Below are 18,587 nucleotides of genomic sequence, written 5' to 3'. Positions count from 1 at the left end.
GAGGAAATTGTGTTTTGTCCCTTGTGGTGCCGTATGAAAACATAAAATAGGATCTTTGTTACTAAAATTACAAATTCAATTATGCTTTCAGTTCAGTGAAACAATATGCAACCTTCAGCTGAGAACTGCTTTAAGCATTCAGTACTTTTAGGGGACTCCTTCTCCTTGCAGGAAGCATGCTTAAGAAGTTGAATTACCTGGAAGATAACAGTAAAAAACACGACAATGATAGTAGTGCTGACAAACAGGTTTTTCTCTTTCACTTTTGTGTCATCCAGAAGTACAGCCAGAGCAAAAGCTACTGCTCCACGTAGTCCACCATATGACATCACCACCTGGTCTATTATCTCCAACTGGACCATTCTGTAGTGGTTAAGAATCCATGTCTGTAAAACTACACCTATAAAAAACAAATGCCAGCATGTTTAGATATACCCTTATGAAATGTCAATATCCAAAACATGTGTAACAGAAATGGTACCACCAGCCTGCTTTCATAACTAATTCTCTACATCATCTACTTCTCCCTCTGTGTTGCTACACTGTCAAGGAGAGCAGGCCCATTTGATACCTTCCCCTTCATTTTTAGTCAATGGAATCAGATGAAGGGTCTTCTGTGAGCCAGCAGCTTTTCCGAGAGTGCTGCCTTCTGGCATAGGCACTACAGGTGAAATTCTGCTATGTGCTGACTTTTGAAATTCAGTTGAAACAGAATAGAATTTCTAGCACCATAGTCAGTGATATGCACAGAGCTTTACGGAAAGAGAAATGGTTTGAAACAGTGTTGATTTAGGAAGTAGGTGTGGTACTCCTTACAAATCACTAAAAATGACAGTTATGTCATTGCCTTATGGAGGAATGTGTAGTTATGCTAACACTGTCTTCAGGCCTACCAGTGAGATGCTGCTTGCTGTAGGAGACCTAAAGCTCTAGAAATCACATCTCCCAGAGCCCCCACCATACAGAAGGAAAACAGCTTCACCACTCCTGAAAGTACCACAGCATGTGTGTCCCACTGCAGCAGGCCAAGACTGTTAACCAGTACAAAAGAGATAATTCTCTTTTTAGAGAACTTTGAACTTGTGCTAAGGGAAGAGTGTCTTGTGTATATCACTGTAAGCAAGGCCTCTGGTGGAGGGGACCTTGAAGGTTAATTCATGCCACCAATCTGACTTCTCCAAGGGTATGAAAGCTGCAATTCTGTAAGGCCCAATATCATCAGATCTTTAGTAATTAATTAATGTCTAAGCTCAATTACTTTAATGGATGCATATTGTTATTACTGAATATTTACTACTTAATTACTGATCACACTTATTACAGGATTGTTAACCACTCATTCCAGGAATATAACAAATGACAAATTCAAGATACTGAAAACTTGTTTAAACACCTCATGCACATCAGCAGTTACTGAGAAATGGCTAAATGAACAATAGGTACAGACTATTTAGAAAGGACGACATCGGGCTAGGGCCTTCATTCAACCCAGAAATCTCTAGACAGAGTAATGATAGAAAGTCTAGTAAAACTGCCAGATAGATAGATGCATTACCTATCATTTGAATTTATTTCAAGACAAACAGGCAAATACACCCATTTAGTTTATTCCCAGAGTAAGTACGTACACCAAATCACTAAGTATGTTACTCTCTAGAAGTCCTTCATTCTATGCCTGTTTTGCCATGTTAGCCCCTTTGCTATTTCACAAAACAGTGGTTAAATAGTAGAACTACATAGTTGGGCAAACGGTAATCAGGATTTTGAAATGTTTGCAAACTTATATAAACCCAGTAAATTGACAGTAGGTAGTCCCTACTGCCACAGGCTTTTTTACTCAGTTTTTCACCAGTCCCTGAGAATTATTTCTTAAGCCAGAGAACCTGTGTTGTAATTATTTATGGTCTTACATCACTGTGTGTCTCAAACCTGAAGTCAACCATAAAATTAGCTTAAAACAATCTCCTTATTACCAAATTGAAAGAGCTGACGGAAATAGATGGCTTACAGGACTCACATCTTTTGTTAGGCTGCAAGTTAACAAACAAAGTCTATTTCCCTGGGAGATTTTGCCAATACCATGTGCTGTGTCAATGAAGGTTAGCCACCGGGTGATTCAGGTTAACTGCTGGGCTAGTCATATCCTCACATGTCATTAAAAGTGGACTCCTACTATGTTTTCAGCATATGATGAAGCTCACTGTAGAGATACACCCTCCTAACCCAAAACCAGCCATAAATTCAACTAAAATAAATGGTATATTTTATAAGGAACAAGTCTAGAACTCCAATTTTTTTTTTCTTTTGGCAAAAGAATGTGATTGCATCAACAATACATCGCAAGGACAGGAGGAAGATCATCTCCTTACCAATAACTCTATATACTGAGATGAAGACCAGAGTCAAGAGAATAAAAGCTGTATTCCAAGTCCAGATGTCTGGATTTACAGCTGAAATTCCCAGGAACATGAAGATAATAGTTTCTGCTCCGCTGGCCATCATTTTCATAGTATATCTTACAGTTGTAGAAGATTGTTCAGATATATTAGCCTTGACATATTTCTGACAGCAGATGCCACAGAAAGTTATCCTAGGAAAAAAAAGCAATTGTTCAGAAAAATATTTGTTGTAACATTTAGTATTTTTTACAACTGCCTATCACATAGTGATAAAAGACCACCATTAACTCCTAAGAAAGAATACACTCAGGAGTCATTGTGGAGTCTAATCTAGGTAAAAAGCATATCTCAAACATTTATCCTGAGGTGACCTCAAGGTGCCTGAAGACAGCATTTCACTAGTTTGTAATACACCTAATTCTCTTCAGACTACCATGCTGCTCTACATGAAAATTTTAAAACTTGTTTACATTAGACATAATCTTAAACTAACAACGATTGCAGTAAGTTTTTCAGATCTCGAATATACTCACTGTAGCATCTACAAACATGACAAGCAAAACTAAGAAGAAAGGTATGCCGGGAATTAGTAGATACTAAAAGAAGAAAGACCACAGAGGTACTCAAGCCAAAACAGGCAAGATTTAGGCAAACCTTAACAGGCCAATCAAGACAGTGCAGCAAATGACTGGCATTCACATAATCCCTTACAAAAATATTGCTTTAATTACAAGTTATAGGGAAAGATGTCGATACAAATGGACAACTGTTTAAGTATTATTAATCATGAAGAGGAAAGAGCCAAGCTTGTATTTTGCAAAGGAAGTTCTCATGTTGCATAGCAGATACTGGAAAACTTGCACTCATTTTCAAGGCTGAATGAAACTATTTGCAAACTATAATCTACTGCAGTGTGAAGATAGTAAAATTCAGCATAAACTTAATGATTAGCATATTCTATAGCTGTCCTATATAATGTAGGTTTTCTTTACAACATTTTAAAAAAACATATTCCCTTCTCAGCCCCTTCACAGGCAGTAATTAAAAGACACTTACGCAAGGATAGAAGAAAGAGAAAGCATCTCTGCTGTGAGGTAGGACAGGTAGGAAATGATAAACACAAATCCAGGTTCAATGATTCTCACGTGCTTGGTGAAACGACAGACCAATGAGAGCAGGAACGCAAAGAAAATGCCAACCAGTGTCCCACCCAGGCTCACCACAAAGAATGACACTGGAAAACAAAACCAGACACAGCTTGAACAGTAGAAATATAATGGTTTGAACAACTTCTCTTCTATTGCATGGCTGGCAAATCAGAGACAGTTTTGGAGGGCACGTCGAAAATTATTTCTAAAATGCAACAACGTATATTGCTTTTGAGCACTTGGTATGTGAATACAGCATTCTGTAGAAAAAACAAGGTTAATTTCTGTTAAGCTTCACCATTTTTGGCTTATTCAATACTGCACTACTTTTCTTTGAACAATTCTTTCTGCACATTCTGTGAACAAATTCTTTTCCAAACGCATATTATAGAATATACCAAAGTCAGTGTTAAAACATCGATTCATAAGACAAGGTAGTATCATGTCATGCTTGGACTGGGAAATAGTGACTAAATTTTTAGGTAAATAACATTTCTTGATAGTCAGTGGAAAATGTTACTTGATAGCGATCAGTGATAAGGAGTGAGAATGCCCATGTGCAATCTCAACATTTCTGGAATGCAGGGAGAGCAGAGGTGAAACTAACGCTGTGCTATAAAATACAAAGAAAATATGTATAGCTGTCAAGTTTACAAGCTGTTGAGTCTCCTTAGAAGAAAATAAATCTTGAGTAAGTTCCCCAAATATTCAGGAATATTAACTTATTAATTTTCTTAAGACATTCGTCTATGCCACAGAAGTGCTTGAATTGTATGTCAATGATGTGATACGGAATTCAATTCTACGCACCTACGCCTTTGACACATTCAATTCCTGTCACCTTCTCTGGACCTATTGCGACAAAAGTCTCAAACACATGGTACAGCACCTGAAAAGAAAAGTAGACTAACTTAATACTTGCTCCTGAATTAAGCCTATTAAAATAATTTCATTATGGGCCTCAACATTATGAGTTCTGAAATTTTGTGTGACTGAAGAAAATTCTGTGTGGAGGGAGAAGATTTTGCAGATCATTAAATATTTCAAAATGGAAAAAAATGTAGTAGAGCAAGAAGAAACAAATTTAAACAAAAAAAGCTAACCAACTTTCTGTTTCTTATTTCAGTGTGATTTCTATCTATAAGAAGCATTGTTACATATAGATGGGTTTTCTAAAGCACTTCTTACTCTAAAATCCAGGTATTTGGCAGATTTATTTAATTGCCTGTGTAAGATAAAGAAGATTCTTAAGATACTTAATAAGATAATAATAATAGGATAGTGGATTGAAATAGGTTGACCAGATGTAAAATAAGTTGAACACAAAAGAGAATAAACTTTAATAATTATACTAAAGCTTTTAAAATAATTGACTACCAGTGACAGTGCTAAAAAGAAAACCTCATCTTGTCCATACTCCTACCTAGGGTGGTTTGTATGAGCATCATTCTTGACACATGCCTCTCTAATCTACTCTTAATTCCTCCATTGATGGAGGAGAACTTTACTACAGCTTTATCAATTTTCCTTGTTGGAGCTAAGCTTGTTAATTCTTATCATATATACCCCAGTCACGGCATACATGTTACTTTGTTCTGTACCAGTAGTCTTTTACATATTTACATTTAAAGAGTGCTACATCATCCACTTTCTTCTGTCTTTCCTTTTTCAGGGTAAGAACTCCAGTTGTTTCAAACTTTCTCATAGACTGTGCTTTCTGGCGCTTGCTCATGCTTAGTCTTCTTGTCTGGATTTTCTTCAAACAATCAAGCTTCCTTGTATTTGTAGAGTAAGTGTTTGGATTCATTTCACAGTAACAAAGATTGCTTTCCTTCTGAAAGCCAGTGATGTTGATACTTGAGTTCATTAAGGGTTTATTTTAATATTTGTTTCTGGTAATACCCCAAAAGTACTAGTGAGACAATTAGGTTTCTCTGGAGGCCCTAAATGGAATTTTCAAACTCATGTGAATAGTTAGGCTGCTGTGAGTGACCTTGCAGTGCCTTGTTGCCTTGGTTGCAAAAAATTAAGTCACTGAGCCTGGTGGACATGTCTTGCCCTCCTTTGGAGATATGCAGAAGCAGGAATAGGAGATGATCCAAGAAGCAAACTGAAGCTCTGTAACAACTCAGTTGCATAGCATCTTTCTGCTATAAGACTTCCTGGTCCCTGCCTGTTAGCACTGTACTACAAAACTATTGACCATGTATTCTGAAAAAAATTTTGTGTGGAAAGAAAAGGTGTTTCAATCAAAACAAGAATAGCTGTAGAAATTTGGGAATACCTTAGTTCTATTAAAATACATTGTTTTCCTTTTCTTTCTAAATAAAAAAAAAACAACCCAGAAATTAACAAGTTACCAAAAAACCCCAGACCAAACCAGAAACTTTCTAAACTGTCCCACAACTTTTCCCAAATTGGCTCTTTGTTATATATCTGTTTGATAAACATCTGATTGATGTAAAAGAGGGAACAGGCATAAGCACTTCAGTGAGTATTCTCTCTCTCTCACTGTCTATATATGTGAGGTATGCATATAAATTCTGGAAACATCAGATGTATGCAGAAAAGAGTATGTACTTTAAAAAACAACAGCAAAGAAAGGCTTAAAATCCCTGGAATTAATTTCAGTATGTCATGAAAACCCTACTTGAACAGCAAAGGCAAACAAAACATACACACCTGAAACTTAAATTTAAATGTTTTTATGCTCATCCAACCCAGGTCTGTATATTTTTATGTGACTTATGTGGCTTCAAATAACTTTCCTGCTCAAACATTTAATCTTTGCGATATGGTGTTTGTAAGCAACACAGAGAACACCATGAGCTATGTTACACTAGCCCTTGAGTAAATACACACAGATGATACAGTATTTCATTTAAGGGTAAAATACACCTCAGATGAAACCCTCTAGAGTTTGGGTGACTTTGGGATATGGAATTTACTTACCACAGTTACAGCATCATTCAGAAGCGATTCTCCAAAAACAATGATGAATAGAACTTCATTGACATGGACTTCTTCAAACACTGCCAGAACAGCTACAGGATCCACAGCGGCAATTAAGCTGCCAAACAGGAGGAAGTCTAGCAGTCCACTATTCAGATGGCCTTCAAAAACAAAGCAAACAGAGTATAAGCAGAGTCAGGTCTGCATTATCTATTGTAAAGACACACTGTGATGTTACAGATCATGCAAAATCCTTGAAAATAGGGATCCTAAGGCATCAACCTGAAAGCATGGCACAGAAACTACTTAACACGTTCTGCATTTTGTCACCTTGTATCCTACAAGGTTTGTTGGATCCAGAATTGGCCCATGTGGATCAAAATTGATTCTGGGAGCTGTACAGTCCTGTTCTTACGACAAGGCACTTAAGATAACTATTTCCAGATCTAAACTGGCTTTGTATTTGTGTGTGGTATGGTTTATCTAACTTGAGTAAATTATCTAAGGAGAACTGAGAACTGATGAGATGGTAAGAGGAATATACCAGTACTCCTGAAGTAAACAATCCAAAATCCTTCATGCCACAGGCTAAATTTGACTCTCAGTCACTGAGAATTGCTACAGTGGGGCTTAACTGCACTGAGTGCATTTAAACACCACTTGTGGCCTCCTTATTCAAGTACACATTCTTTGATAGGTGCAGTTAAGCCATTTGTTCCCAAATTACAATTCATGGGGTCACTGTTAAATTGCCCACAAGTGGACCATAAAAGTAGATGAAGGACTAAAATCTACTTCAACATGTTTGTGTTGATTTCAAAAGTTTTGGAGCTACAAAACTCTGGTGATGAAGTAACGCACTATTTATGTATTTTTTAATCTTCTTTTAGTCATTAAGGTTATTTTGTTCAGTTATACAGACAGACTGAGACAAGCATCACTGTAATTTAAAAAGTAACAGAAAATATCCTAAATGTCCTAAATATCCTAAATATCTTGCAAATTTTACCCTCTTCATGCAGTCAAGAGTGGAATCCAGTCATTTTTGCTGGGGAACAGATTTTTGAAAGGGTAGAGAATAGGAAAATTCTCTCTGTGTTTACTAGTGCATGGAGGAGGAAGCAAGGTTCATTAAGAGGTGATGAAGCCCAAAATTATATGAGGAAGAGCAAAGAAGGAATAGGTTGAGAGTTCATTCATTAGAACACAGTACAGAGGTCCATGCTGAAAATTAATAGACAGTTGTATCAGACATGATTTCTACAGGTGAGGGAGAAATCATAGAATCATAGAATAGTTAAGGTTGAAAAAGACCCTTAAGATCATCGAGTCCAATCGCTAACCTATCACTGCCAAGTCCACCACTAAACCATATCCTCAAGCACCACATCTACCCTTCTTTTAAATACCTCCAGGGAGGGAGACTCAACCAATTCCCTCAGCAGCCTGTTCCAATCTTGACAACCCTTTCTGTGGAGAAGTTTTTTCTAATGTCCAACCTAAACCTCCCCTGGTTCAGCCTGAGACCATTTCCTCTCATCCTATCGCTTGTTATGAGGGAGAAGAGTCTGACCCCCACCTCACTACAACCTCCTTTCAGGTAGTTGTAGAGAGCGATAAGGTCTCCCCTCAGCCTCCTCTTCTCCAGGCTAAACAACCGCAGCTCCCTCAGCCACTCCTCATAAGACTTGTTCTCTAGATCCTTCACCAACTTTGTTGCCCTTCTCTGGACATGCTCCAGCACCTCAATTTCCTTCTTGTAGTGAGGGGCCCAAAACTGAACACAGTACTCGAGGTGCGGCCTCAAATATCCATCTGATTAAATGATTTGGAAATATGAGTCAGACAATGACAGTCAGTAACCGTAGCCAAAGGATCAATATTGCCTGTAAGGTACTTCCAGAACAACATGGCCACTCCTCTAGCAAGAACTCTTACGAGATAAAATCCAGAATGTTTAGTGCTTGGAAGGTAATTGAAACAGAAAATAGATTCCAAATATTTTTGATACAAAATGGTATGGTCATATTTACTCAAGAGAAGGACACTTACACGGGCAGCCAGAGACAGGAGTAGGCATCACCCTGTTATACACGACAATGGCCAATAATCTGGGGGAGCTGCAGAAATACATCTTCTTTTAGCTGCTGTCTGCCCATCAGAGCATCTACAATCTTTTCCATACAGTTTATAGGGACCTTGGAAAGGCCCTGAAAACAGAAATTAATGGTTTGCACAGACATATAATTACTTTATATTTTCAGAAAGATAAATAGTCCTGTTCACTCTTGGGCATATTGTGAATGAGGTCCGAATCTATCCATTTTAGTGTGACAGAGAAGTTGAAGCAGTGAGCTGAGGTCTGTGCCAAAAATTCTGAGAACAGCCTTGAACCTGAATCTAACTAATGGTTCCATTAAAAGTTGTCCTTCTCTGCCATGCTTAAGGAAGGAACAAGCCCAATGACAATAACTATCAGATATCAGGGTACAATAGAACATAAGCTTTTAAAATAAATTGGCTCACTGAGATTGCTTATCTTTTTTATATGTTACCAATTATAATCATTGGTACATTCTTTGGAGACTTGCAAAGCTAGTGAGCAAATATTTATGGAAAGGTTAGGACACATCTATAGTTCCTCCAAAACAGTGTCAAGAGGCATGGGGTTTCTAAATCAGACTTTTATTTAGGCTAACAATGCAAGTTATTTCCAAATAATACATGACCACTGCTTCCTCCAGCTCACCAGCGTATAGCTGCCAGCAGTAACACCTGAGCAAGGTAATTTTGCTGGGCCTAGTTTAAGACTTCTACACATACTCAGCATGTTGTCGCTATGACTTAGACTGTACAGGAGAAACTTTTCTAAGCATTAGTCACAGCCTCAGTTATTCTATAGAGAAGTGCTGCATGTGTTAGCTCTCCAGCAGATGGTGAACAGTTAGGTGAAATCAGCCAGGAAGATTTATGATTAGATACTTCTTCTTATTCTGTGGAAGCAGACTGGTATGGCTGTTAGCTAATAGTTAAGGTGCTGATCTTTTAGTCTCCCTTCTAAAGAAGCATTTCTTTGTTATTATCACCTTCTCTCTTTTTCTCCTGAAAATTATAATACTTATAGGGATATTGAATGCAAACAAAGAACAGCTTTTATGCTTATTTATGTACGAAATCTAGGTAATCCAATTTGGATTATGCACTCTCCTATTGATGGACGGTACTACAGGCCTGTTCAATGATAAAGTTGGAAGTAATTTGGTTTTAGTTCATCTTAGTCTGTAGTGGATATACATTCCTACATTTTAATGACATTACTTTTAGCATTATTCACTCCAATTGTAGAAAAAGTGGGTAGAAACAAAAATATGCCATAGAACTTCATCCAGAGACTGCTGTGAACTCTTCCAGAAACTGAGTAACTCAGCATTCTCTTATCTTCAGCAAGGAGGAGTAACAACAGCAAGGCTTTTGACAAGCTGTGGTGCTCAGATCTTGCTGACATCTTAGAGGTCAACACAATGTATTTAGTGGATTAGTAAGTATGTGTCATATAGATATTTTAAAGTCCTACTTAGCTTTGCTGGAGAATGGCATAGTTTGAATCAGGGGCAGGCTTCTCTGGCCTTTTCCATAGCTGAAATTAGAATTCTAGTAGGTTATAATATGTCTTGGTGGTAAAGACAGGTCCCCACAATATACCAATTAACACTCATTCTAAACATTTAAATTCACCAGGCATGTCAGCTATTTGGTTGCTTTTGTTGACATCCCTATTTGTACCTTGTAGAGCTTTAGCTGTGACCTGTGGTAGGGGCTGATTCTCCTGTTTAACTGTAAGCTCAGAGTTCTAGTATATACTGTCACTGAAAGATTTGCATAAGGATGAAGCAGAACATGTAGCCATCAAATCCAGCTTTTACGGTTAGTCAAGAATTGTTTACAGATTGCGAGAAGAGAAAGAGATAAATGGATTTTTCACTTAAAATAAAATTTTTGGGAAAACACTTGATTTTTCCATTTCACATCTCATAAAGACATCAATGCTTTTCCTTTAATGATTTTTATCCACATATTTTAAAAAGTAATTATAATTAATTATACTTCCCAGAACAGGTTGTTAATAAAATATTTTTGGTCATGTTTTTTAAATTGTTCCAAGCAGCTCAGATACTTACAGAAAGAAATTCTTGTTCAATCTGTAGCAATATCCCTTTGTCACATTTTCTGTTCCTGAAAAGCCTGTATTTAACTATAAATATGAAATTGTGGATGCCGTATATTGTGCCTACAGGCTGAAAGCACATAGAACATCTTAGCTACCTATAAAAGTCAATAGTGTCTGCATCTGAGCTGTCATCTTTGTATCTCCCAAAGAAAAACTGTTACTTATAAAATGTGAGTTATAGTAAGGTAAATATCTAAAAAGCAAGCTAAATCTATCAGAGAGGTCTGTATTACAAATATCTGCATTTGCATAAGATGAGTCTTATATGAACAAGTCTGTGATCTAGTTCTTCCAGACAGGGATTTTCAAATGAGGACAACACAGATTTTCCTTAAAATGGATGGAACAGATATCCCACTCTTATGCTCAGTTTCAAAGAATGCAACCCCACATTCTGCTAATTCCCTGTGCTGGACAGTGGGAGCAGAGTTTTTGAGGCTGGAAAACTCTGCTGTGTTATCTTCTGTATTAATTAGCTAATAGATTAATTCTTCATCACAAACATGTTCTCTGCAACATCTGCAACTTATGACATTTGAGGTACGCTTTTTATCTGGATTGAAAAGGAATTCTGTGGTAAATTGCTCTGAGTCAATTTTGCACCACTTGTGGTTAAAGAACAGCCCCATGATTACCTGTTGAGCCTTTCGTACAACACAACATACCCCTTGCAGTCTTGGAACCATCTTACTCAGTCCAGGATCTCAGCACTGGTTGCCAAGAGCAGATGGGCAGAATGGACAGGCACAGCAGCACTCTATATCTGTACTGCTTTCAGCAGCACTCACATGTATCCTGCAAGTACTTTCTAGAACTCACTAACATAAGAGAATTTTATCCTAGAAGGGTTCTTCAGCTTCTTCAGTACAGACACTAAAAAAGCAGAGCAAGGATGTTTGTTTCAAAACACATGCAATCCACAATGTGAGTTATTTCTCTTCAAGTGGGGGTACATAGCTTACGTGCATGGCACGTGCTGAGGAGATTAAAAATTGTTATTCTGCTCCTATTCTAGCAGCCCCATGCCCTTATATTGCAGTATGATTAAGACAGAGTGCATCTTACATGTGTTACTTGGCTCTGTAAGTCTTCAGTTACAGTTTCCAGCCTCAGAAGACAAAATAAAGATGTGTCATGCATACCTACCCACTCAGCAACCATTGCTTACTTAACATTAAAGCTGACTGAAAGAAGACAGTTCCATTTCACAGTAACTTTGACTGTTTCTATTACAGCAGAAAGAAACAAGCCCTTCAGAGTGTATTTTTGTCCACATGTCCACTAGCAAGATGAATCCTGAGCTTTATCCTGAGAGTGTACCCACACATTTAGATCACAGTAATATGAGACACAGGTTCAAGTCCCTTTTGTGCTTGCTTCAGAGAAGATTTCTCAGATGATTTTTAAATTTGGTAAAAATATTACAAATTGGTCCTGTTAAAATTGGATTTTTCTGCTGAAAAGAATAGTTTTGTAAAGTATCACACATCTAACAGCTGGCATACAGTAGTGTTCACAATTGTGCCTTCACAGATCAAACTTACCCATTATTCCTGTCTGATAGACACCATAGAGAGATAAACCGGTTGTGGCAGCGTTCCAGACTGTCCCAATGACAGCATACAAAAGGATGGAACCGAGATTTCCAAAGAACAGTCTATTTGGCATAAAATATCCAGCATCCAAAACAATGGGGGGCAGCAGATAGAAGAAAAATACAATTGGTGTCAGGGCAAAGGAGGCAATGTGGTCCGCTGCCCATACAATGCCACCGAGGACGAGACCAAGAACAATCAGGAGAGCACTCTCTGGAACCACACGAGTGACTTTGTGGGACAAGTGGAAAACTGCAAGAAAAGAGGAAAACAGTTTGTCAGAATTGGAACAGAGAAACAACTTGAGCAACAACTGTTATTAGCTGGCAATTTTGACTTCACACAAACTTCCTCCTTTCATTATTATTAGACCCAAAAGCATGCATGGAACGCATGGGATACAGACAGTGTCAGAACACAGCCACTTATAAAATAAAAAGGTTGATTTTCAGGTTTTATCCACCATATTTCAACTTATATGAAACAATATTCCATGACATTTATTTCCTCTATTAGATTATCTTCTCCATACAAGACCTATTTAGGGAAAGATGGTGTTCTGTGCAATGCAGTAAGTGCAAGACTGAAAAGAAATGGTAGAAGTGCTGGAAATGTATGACTTTATGGCATCTGACCTCCCAGTATTTGTCTTTAAAAATGATCAGTGTACTAGCAGGTTTATTGGAGGATGGGAGAAGAATGCTGAAAGAAGAACTAGTTTCAAGACAACTCTTTTTAAATTTATAAAGAATATTATATGGCAATGTAGCCTGCAGCAACATTAGAGTAGAGCTGATATCTTGGGAGATCCCTTTTGGACCTTTTCCTCAAAATCTCACTAGTAAGGATTTTGATTAATTCAGAGGCTTTCTGGAGGAACAGGGGTTTTAGTGTTGCCTTTTTCATATATAGATATATTTATGGGAAATGGTTCTGGAACAGGCTACTTCCTTTTGGATAAAAAGTGTAATAAAATCTGTATCTTACAGTAGTATGTCAAGTGTATTAATAAAGATGAATGGTATATGGTATCTATTACAGAAAAACCTGTAATGATATGGTGTGGTAAGACTATTAAACTAGCCAATAATTAGAGGGAGGGAAAATTAGAGTGCCATGAAAGAATCTAAAGAGACATAAAGAAGGCAAGGCCAAGACAGAAAAGATAGACTGTTAAAGATGACAGGAACACAAGGAAGACTGCAAATATATGTGGCAACATATATTTATACTGCACTTGTTAAGTATCAGATAAAAGAAAACAAAACAGAGAGAAGAACAGAGAGAAGTCAAGTCTACAAAGACAGGTGGAACATGAAAAAGGAGGAGGTGGCAAAGGTGTTTGATAATAAGGAAGCACAGGTGTGCTAATTGACTTTCTTGGCATTTCTGTGAACTTTTCCTTCAGTTTATCTTAAATATTAATGTGTCCCAGGTGGTCTGAACCCTGGAACTTTGCGATACTGACCCCAAAAATAGAATTTTACTTACATAGCTTTGTGTTGAAAATGTGAGTTCCACTTTAGGAAGAAAAATCCACTAAAAGCCATCAAGTTTCTCCTGGTTTGAGCATCAGCTTAGAACTGTGTTGAAGTTTTACAATGCTAATGCAGGTTAGCTCAAAACAAGTTTGGACAAGAAGCCATCACTAAGAATTCCAACCCTTTAAAGTATAGTGGTAGAATCTTTCCCATAACTATGCGGAGATCTTAGACCAGGTTACTTTACTGAAAGACCATTGTTTTTCCTCCCAGCTGAGTATTTGTCCTAGTCAAACATTTACTAGTTAGCTTTTAGAGTGCTTTAAGGGCCCCATTCCTGAACTGTCTGTCTTCATCTTGGCTGCATCTACATAGGCAATGTTAGAAGCATCACCCACCGTTATAGTAACCCCACAATAAGACGGTTCGTCCTTAGCTGTATAACCTTCATGGCCTCATCAGAATAGAAAACACAAAAGGAAAAATGACAACAGCCTGACTATACCAAAAATAAGCATGAACGTAGATGTTCCTAAGTGTTTGTAGGCAAGTCTTGAAAACTAAGCCATGCTAGAACATAGCTTCAGAGTGGCATTAATATAAAAGCAACCACACATGAAACCAAACTGCATTTAGGGAAGTTGGCCAAACCATGCCAATTTTCTATATCATCTGCATCAGGTAATCAGTAGCTGAATAACACTTCACAGAATCACACACTGTGTTTTTTCCCAGTTAGTTTCCTCTCTTTATAATAAAATCCCTTGGGCTTGCATAAAAGAAAAGAAGATATTAAATAATGAAAAACAAACTAGCTACTATTCCATGTGTATAAATTGTAACTTCTTCTTTTGTAACCTGTATAAATTTACCTTCTCAAAAGTCTTTCCCACTGGTCATTCCTGATTCCTTGAATTTCCAGTCAGTGAATTATCAACTAATTTATCACCTCACAGAGTAGGGATTATCTCCTTATCCCTGAAAATGAATGTTGCTGAGCTAGTCTTACTAACCCAAATCTGTTTTCCCTACTCTCATGTTTGCAGATAAGTCATGACTACAAGAAGTTAAAGTTAAAAATTTAAAATAAACCTGTGAAGACTTTTCAGAACTAGACATTTGGAAAAAACTCAATGTCTGGCTAAAAATTCATACTGTATAGAATTCTGACCTTTACAGCCAAAACCAGTTTCTCCCAGTGAGTACTGGGAAACCAATCTGATTTTGGTTATAACACTGTCTACTTCTAGAAGTTACATATTCCCAGTGAATCAGCTACATCATATCTGTCTGTGTTTCCTTTAACTCCAATCAACTGATGATCTGTACCAGATTTTAATGCTATCAGCAATAAATTTTTCTACTCTTGTTAGTTTAGGAATGCAGGCTGTGGATGGGGAAGTTACTGCATGAAACAGGGCTCTAAAGAAGTCTCTTCCCTTTTCTGCGTTTGCCCCAAGAAAAATTGAACACTAGACCATAATTGTTTTAAGGTAGCTGCCTAGCTAACCCTTTAGGCAGATAGTATGCAATATGATTAGTAAAATCCTAGTGTCTATAAGCACAGAAACATGTAAAAGGAAAATACCACAACTGATGAAGTTCAATGAAATAGCTTTAGACTAAGATGTCACTGGAACTTAGAATGATGTTTGAGTTGCACTTACAGTGATTGATTTTTTTTTCTGGCTATGTGCATAAAATATATTCAATCAAGATCATGCATTATGAGTAGTTATTACATTTATAGAAATTGATAGAGACAGATTAATTCAAAATTCACTCCTTAATGTTTTTTTAACAATTCATTATCCTGAAGTTACATCCCTAATACATTCTAAGTGTGTTACAAACTGACATAATAATAATACATTCTTTTCATAAAGTTTGCCTTTACTTGCTTAGGAGAGATCCAGAAATAGTCCCATAAAATGAATTATGTCCCCATGACAAAGTAGAAGAATTGAAAGCTTTAATTACATCTAAATATCTAGCATGACTACATATTTCACCTGACTGAGGAGTAAAATACAATCCAGCTTTAATGGGCAAGGAGTTTAGTTTCATTCTATTGTGAAAGAAATTACAAATATCAGGGAGGATAACATGTAGTGCTGCTCAGATAGATTATTCTGTGAGGAAACCAGAGACAAAATTTAGTCTATTTTCATGGTTGTTAATAACAAAAAGTACATGAATGTATTTTAATGGAAAGACCAAAGACAGAAAAATTGTAGCCAGTCCATGGCATAAAGTAGTAACAGTGCACAGGGCAATCTTGTGGTCTGTAAATTTTAACATTTATAATTTAGAATTAATCTATGTAAGTCTAGGCACAGTATTAATGAAAAATTTAAACATATGCCTTCCATCTAGTAGATGCTAAACTTGGCTTTAAAGTGGGTTGAACAGGCTAGTGGATAAACTGTGTTTGAATTCAAGCTGAGCATCACTGAATTAGAAGCTTCTACAAAGTTATGAAACAATTACATAGTATAAACTTCCTACAAAATTTATTTCTGCCACTTCATCTGAGAGCCAAGAAAAGTGACCATGACATTTAATGTATCTGATGAGAAAGACAAAACAAATTCGCAATCTATGATTTGATGGCTGGAATTGGTTTCTTTTGGCTAAAAGAAATAAATATACTTCAAGTAGTAAGTTATTTTTAATCACCTTTTAAAAACACAATAACTTAGATTAAATCTTTAAGGGGAGTTTACAGCATTCAGTGAACTATCTGTTGCTTTCTAAGGCCATCTGAGACTGTTTCGCAATAAGTGATTCAACAGAATAATCTTTCTCTCATTCACAAAATGAAGACAGAAAGGAGTGGTTAAATAGCAAAAAATAATAAATAAAAGAATAATGAAGGAGAGATAATGTAAAATTCATGCTCAAGTCACGATAGTTGTAGACACACACAAAAAGTTTTCTGAAGTAGGATTTTCCCATATTTCTTTCCAAATTATCTCTAATAGCACCTGTTTATAATGAATACTGATTTTTGCTTGTCAGATGAAACATTTCAATAATCTAGTTCTAGAATTCTATGCTTTGTTTCCAGCTGAAATGAATAATTCAAGATAGATTTGTCACCTTTTGAAAATAAAGCCCTGCAAAAATAAAAATCTGAAGCTACCTATTTAACGTACTGTTGAATTTCAGGTTTTATATGGTTATTTCAACACTATTTCAAGTGACTAATGACATTTCCATTAATTTTGTTAGCGTAAAATCAAGGCCCTGAAAGCACTGAAATTTTTTTTCAGATAATATCACTGTCCCAGTCAATCACAAAACCTACTGCATGTACACAATGTGCAACATGTTATCCAGAAAAATCAAGAACTGACTTATAATAATGTTAGCAATTCCCTGCTGAAGTTTCTTTTCCTTGTATCATTGGATAAAATCCATGGAATCAGAAAATAATTGAGGTTATTCAAAGATTTTCCACCACTTTTTTCCAGACTTATCATTTCCATGAAAGCATAGATATGAATTTGCAAATATTTCTCAGCTTCTCCTACCCCTGATAGTGACAGGAGAGGGGTCTACCATATGCATTTTTGCTTGTGGGTCAAATATGCACTGATAGTACGCTATTAGTCTATTTTTCAATTTTGACTTTTTATTTTCACTTATATAACGAAGTTATCATATTAAGCCAAGCCATGAGTGCTTTTAAATTTGAGATCCAAGACTTGATTCTTTGTAACTGGTGAGAATCCTTGCTATTGACCAAAGTGAGAGTGAAACACTGCAAACACTTCATGATTCTTTACATTTACTTTACAGAGATGAAAATAATAGTATCTCCAAGGCAGTATATAGTCAGGTTCCTGTAATGGGACAACACAGAAGCTACTTAAAGAGAAGGCATGAATAAATTCCACAAAAGAATGTTCTGCTCAATGGGAAATGTTTATTCTAAACATCTTCCAGCAGTCGGACTCTGACTGGCAAGCATGAAATTTTCATTTCTTATCTTATCTACCTGTTCATGTTCTCCTTAGCATTATAGAGGGGGGAATTCTATTTTAAAATGGTTTAGTTCTACCTTTTCTGCAGTTTTTTTGGTCGTGTGTTCAGATACGTGTTATTACTTTAAAAAAAAAAATTACTCTGAAATATATTGTAATAGCACACATGGAAAAAATCTACTTTATCTTGCCTGCATAATAGCTCAAAGTATAATAAAATACCTGTTAGTGAACTAAATTGATCAAGTGCAGCTGGGCAGAAACCTCTGGAAAGTCCCAGTTCATTCCTATTATGTTGGTCTACCTGACCATAACTATATCTGACCTGAATGACCACGGTGTCTAAAATATAATATAGAGCATACACTTTCAACAAGGGGTCATTTTGCTTCCACCATCCCTAAAAGACATGCATCCCTGGCCACTCTCCTGCTCCCTATCTCCATGCATTAGTTGCAAACAGTGGATCACAGCTTATTGGCCATACCGAGAAAGAAGCAGCAGTGCTGTAGAAATTTGTGATATCGCCTATGCAAGCCTCTGGGCAGAGGTTGTAGCATTCATTGTGTAGGAACTGTGCATAGATGCTGGAGCAGAGAGAACAGTTTATTTTCTATCCTTTTGCTTCTCTTTTTTATCTGCAAACTCCTTTAAAAAGTTATTTTAGATTCTTAGTGTTTGACAGTTTTTTCTCATTAGGATGTATATGTAGGAGATCCAGGTACCCTGACCTCCCCAACAACTAAAAAGAAGCTGAACAATCACTGTTTTAAAATTACTTCTAACTCTTGGTTT

At 36.7% G+C, this 18,587-nt stretch overlaps 1 protein-coding gene across 2 annotated transcripts in view; it reads right to left on the bottom strand.

The window, feature by feature from the left end:
- The window catches only part of SLC9A3 (solute carrier family 9 member A3), a 55,584-nt gene that overhangs the window by 16,233 nt on the left and 20,764 nt on the right, over positions 1-18,587 (bottom strand). For both annotated transcript variants that reach the window (XM_064443782.1, XM_009511096.2), the window contains exons 2-7: positions 12,272-12,574; positions 6,500-6,660; positions 4,358-4,436; positions 3,456-3,633; positions 2,370-2,590; positions 198-400 (exon numbers count right to left, since the gene is read on the bottom strand). In XM_064443782.1, the coding sequence (XP_064299852.1) occupies positions 198-400; positions 2,370-2,590; positions 3,456-3,633; positions 4,358-4,436; positions 6,500-6,660; positions 12,272-12,574 (1,145 nt within the window). The remainder of the gene's footprint in view (positions 1-197; positions 401-2,369; positions 2,591-3,455; positions 3,634-4,357; positions 4,437-6,499; positions 6,661-12,271; positions 12,575-18,587) is intronic.

The sequence above is a fragment of the Phalacrocorax carbo genome, chromosome 2, assembly GCF_963921805.1.
Source record: "Phalacrocorax carbo chromosome 2, bPhaCar2.1, whole genome shotgun sequence".
Taxonomy (NCBI): Eukaryota; Metazoa; Chordata; class Aves; order Suliformes; family Phalacrocoracidae; genus Phalacrocorax; species Phalacrocorax carbo.
This window is presented reverse-complemented; position numbering and strand designations above follow the sequence as displayed.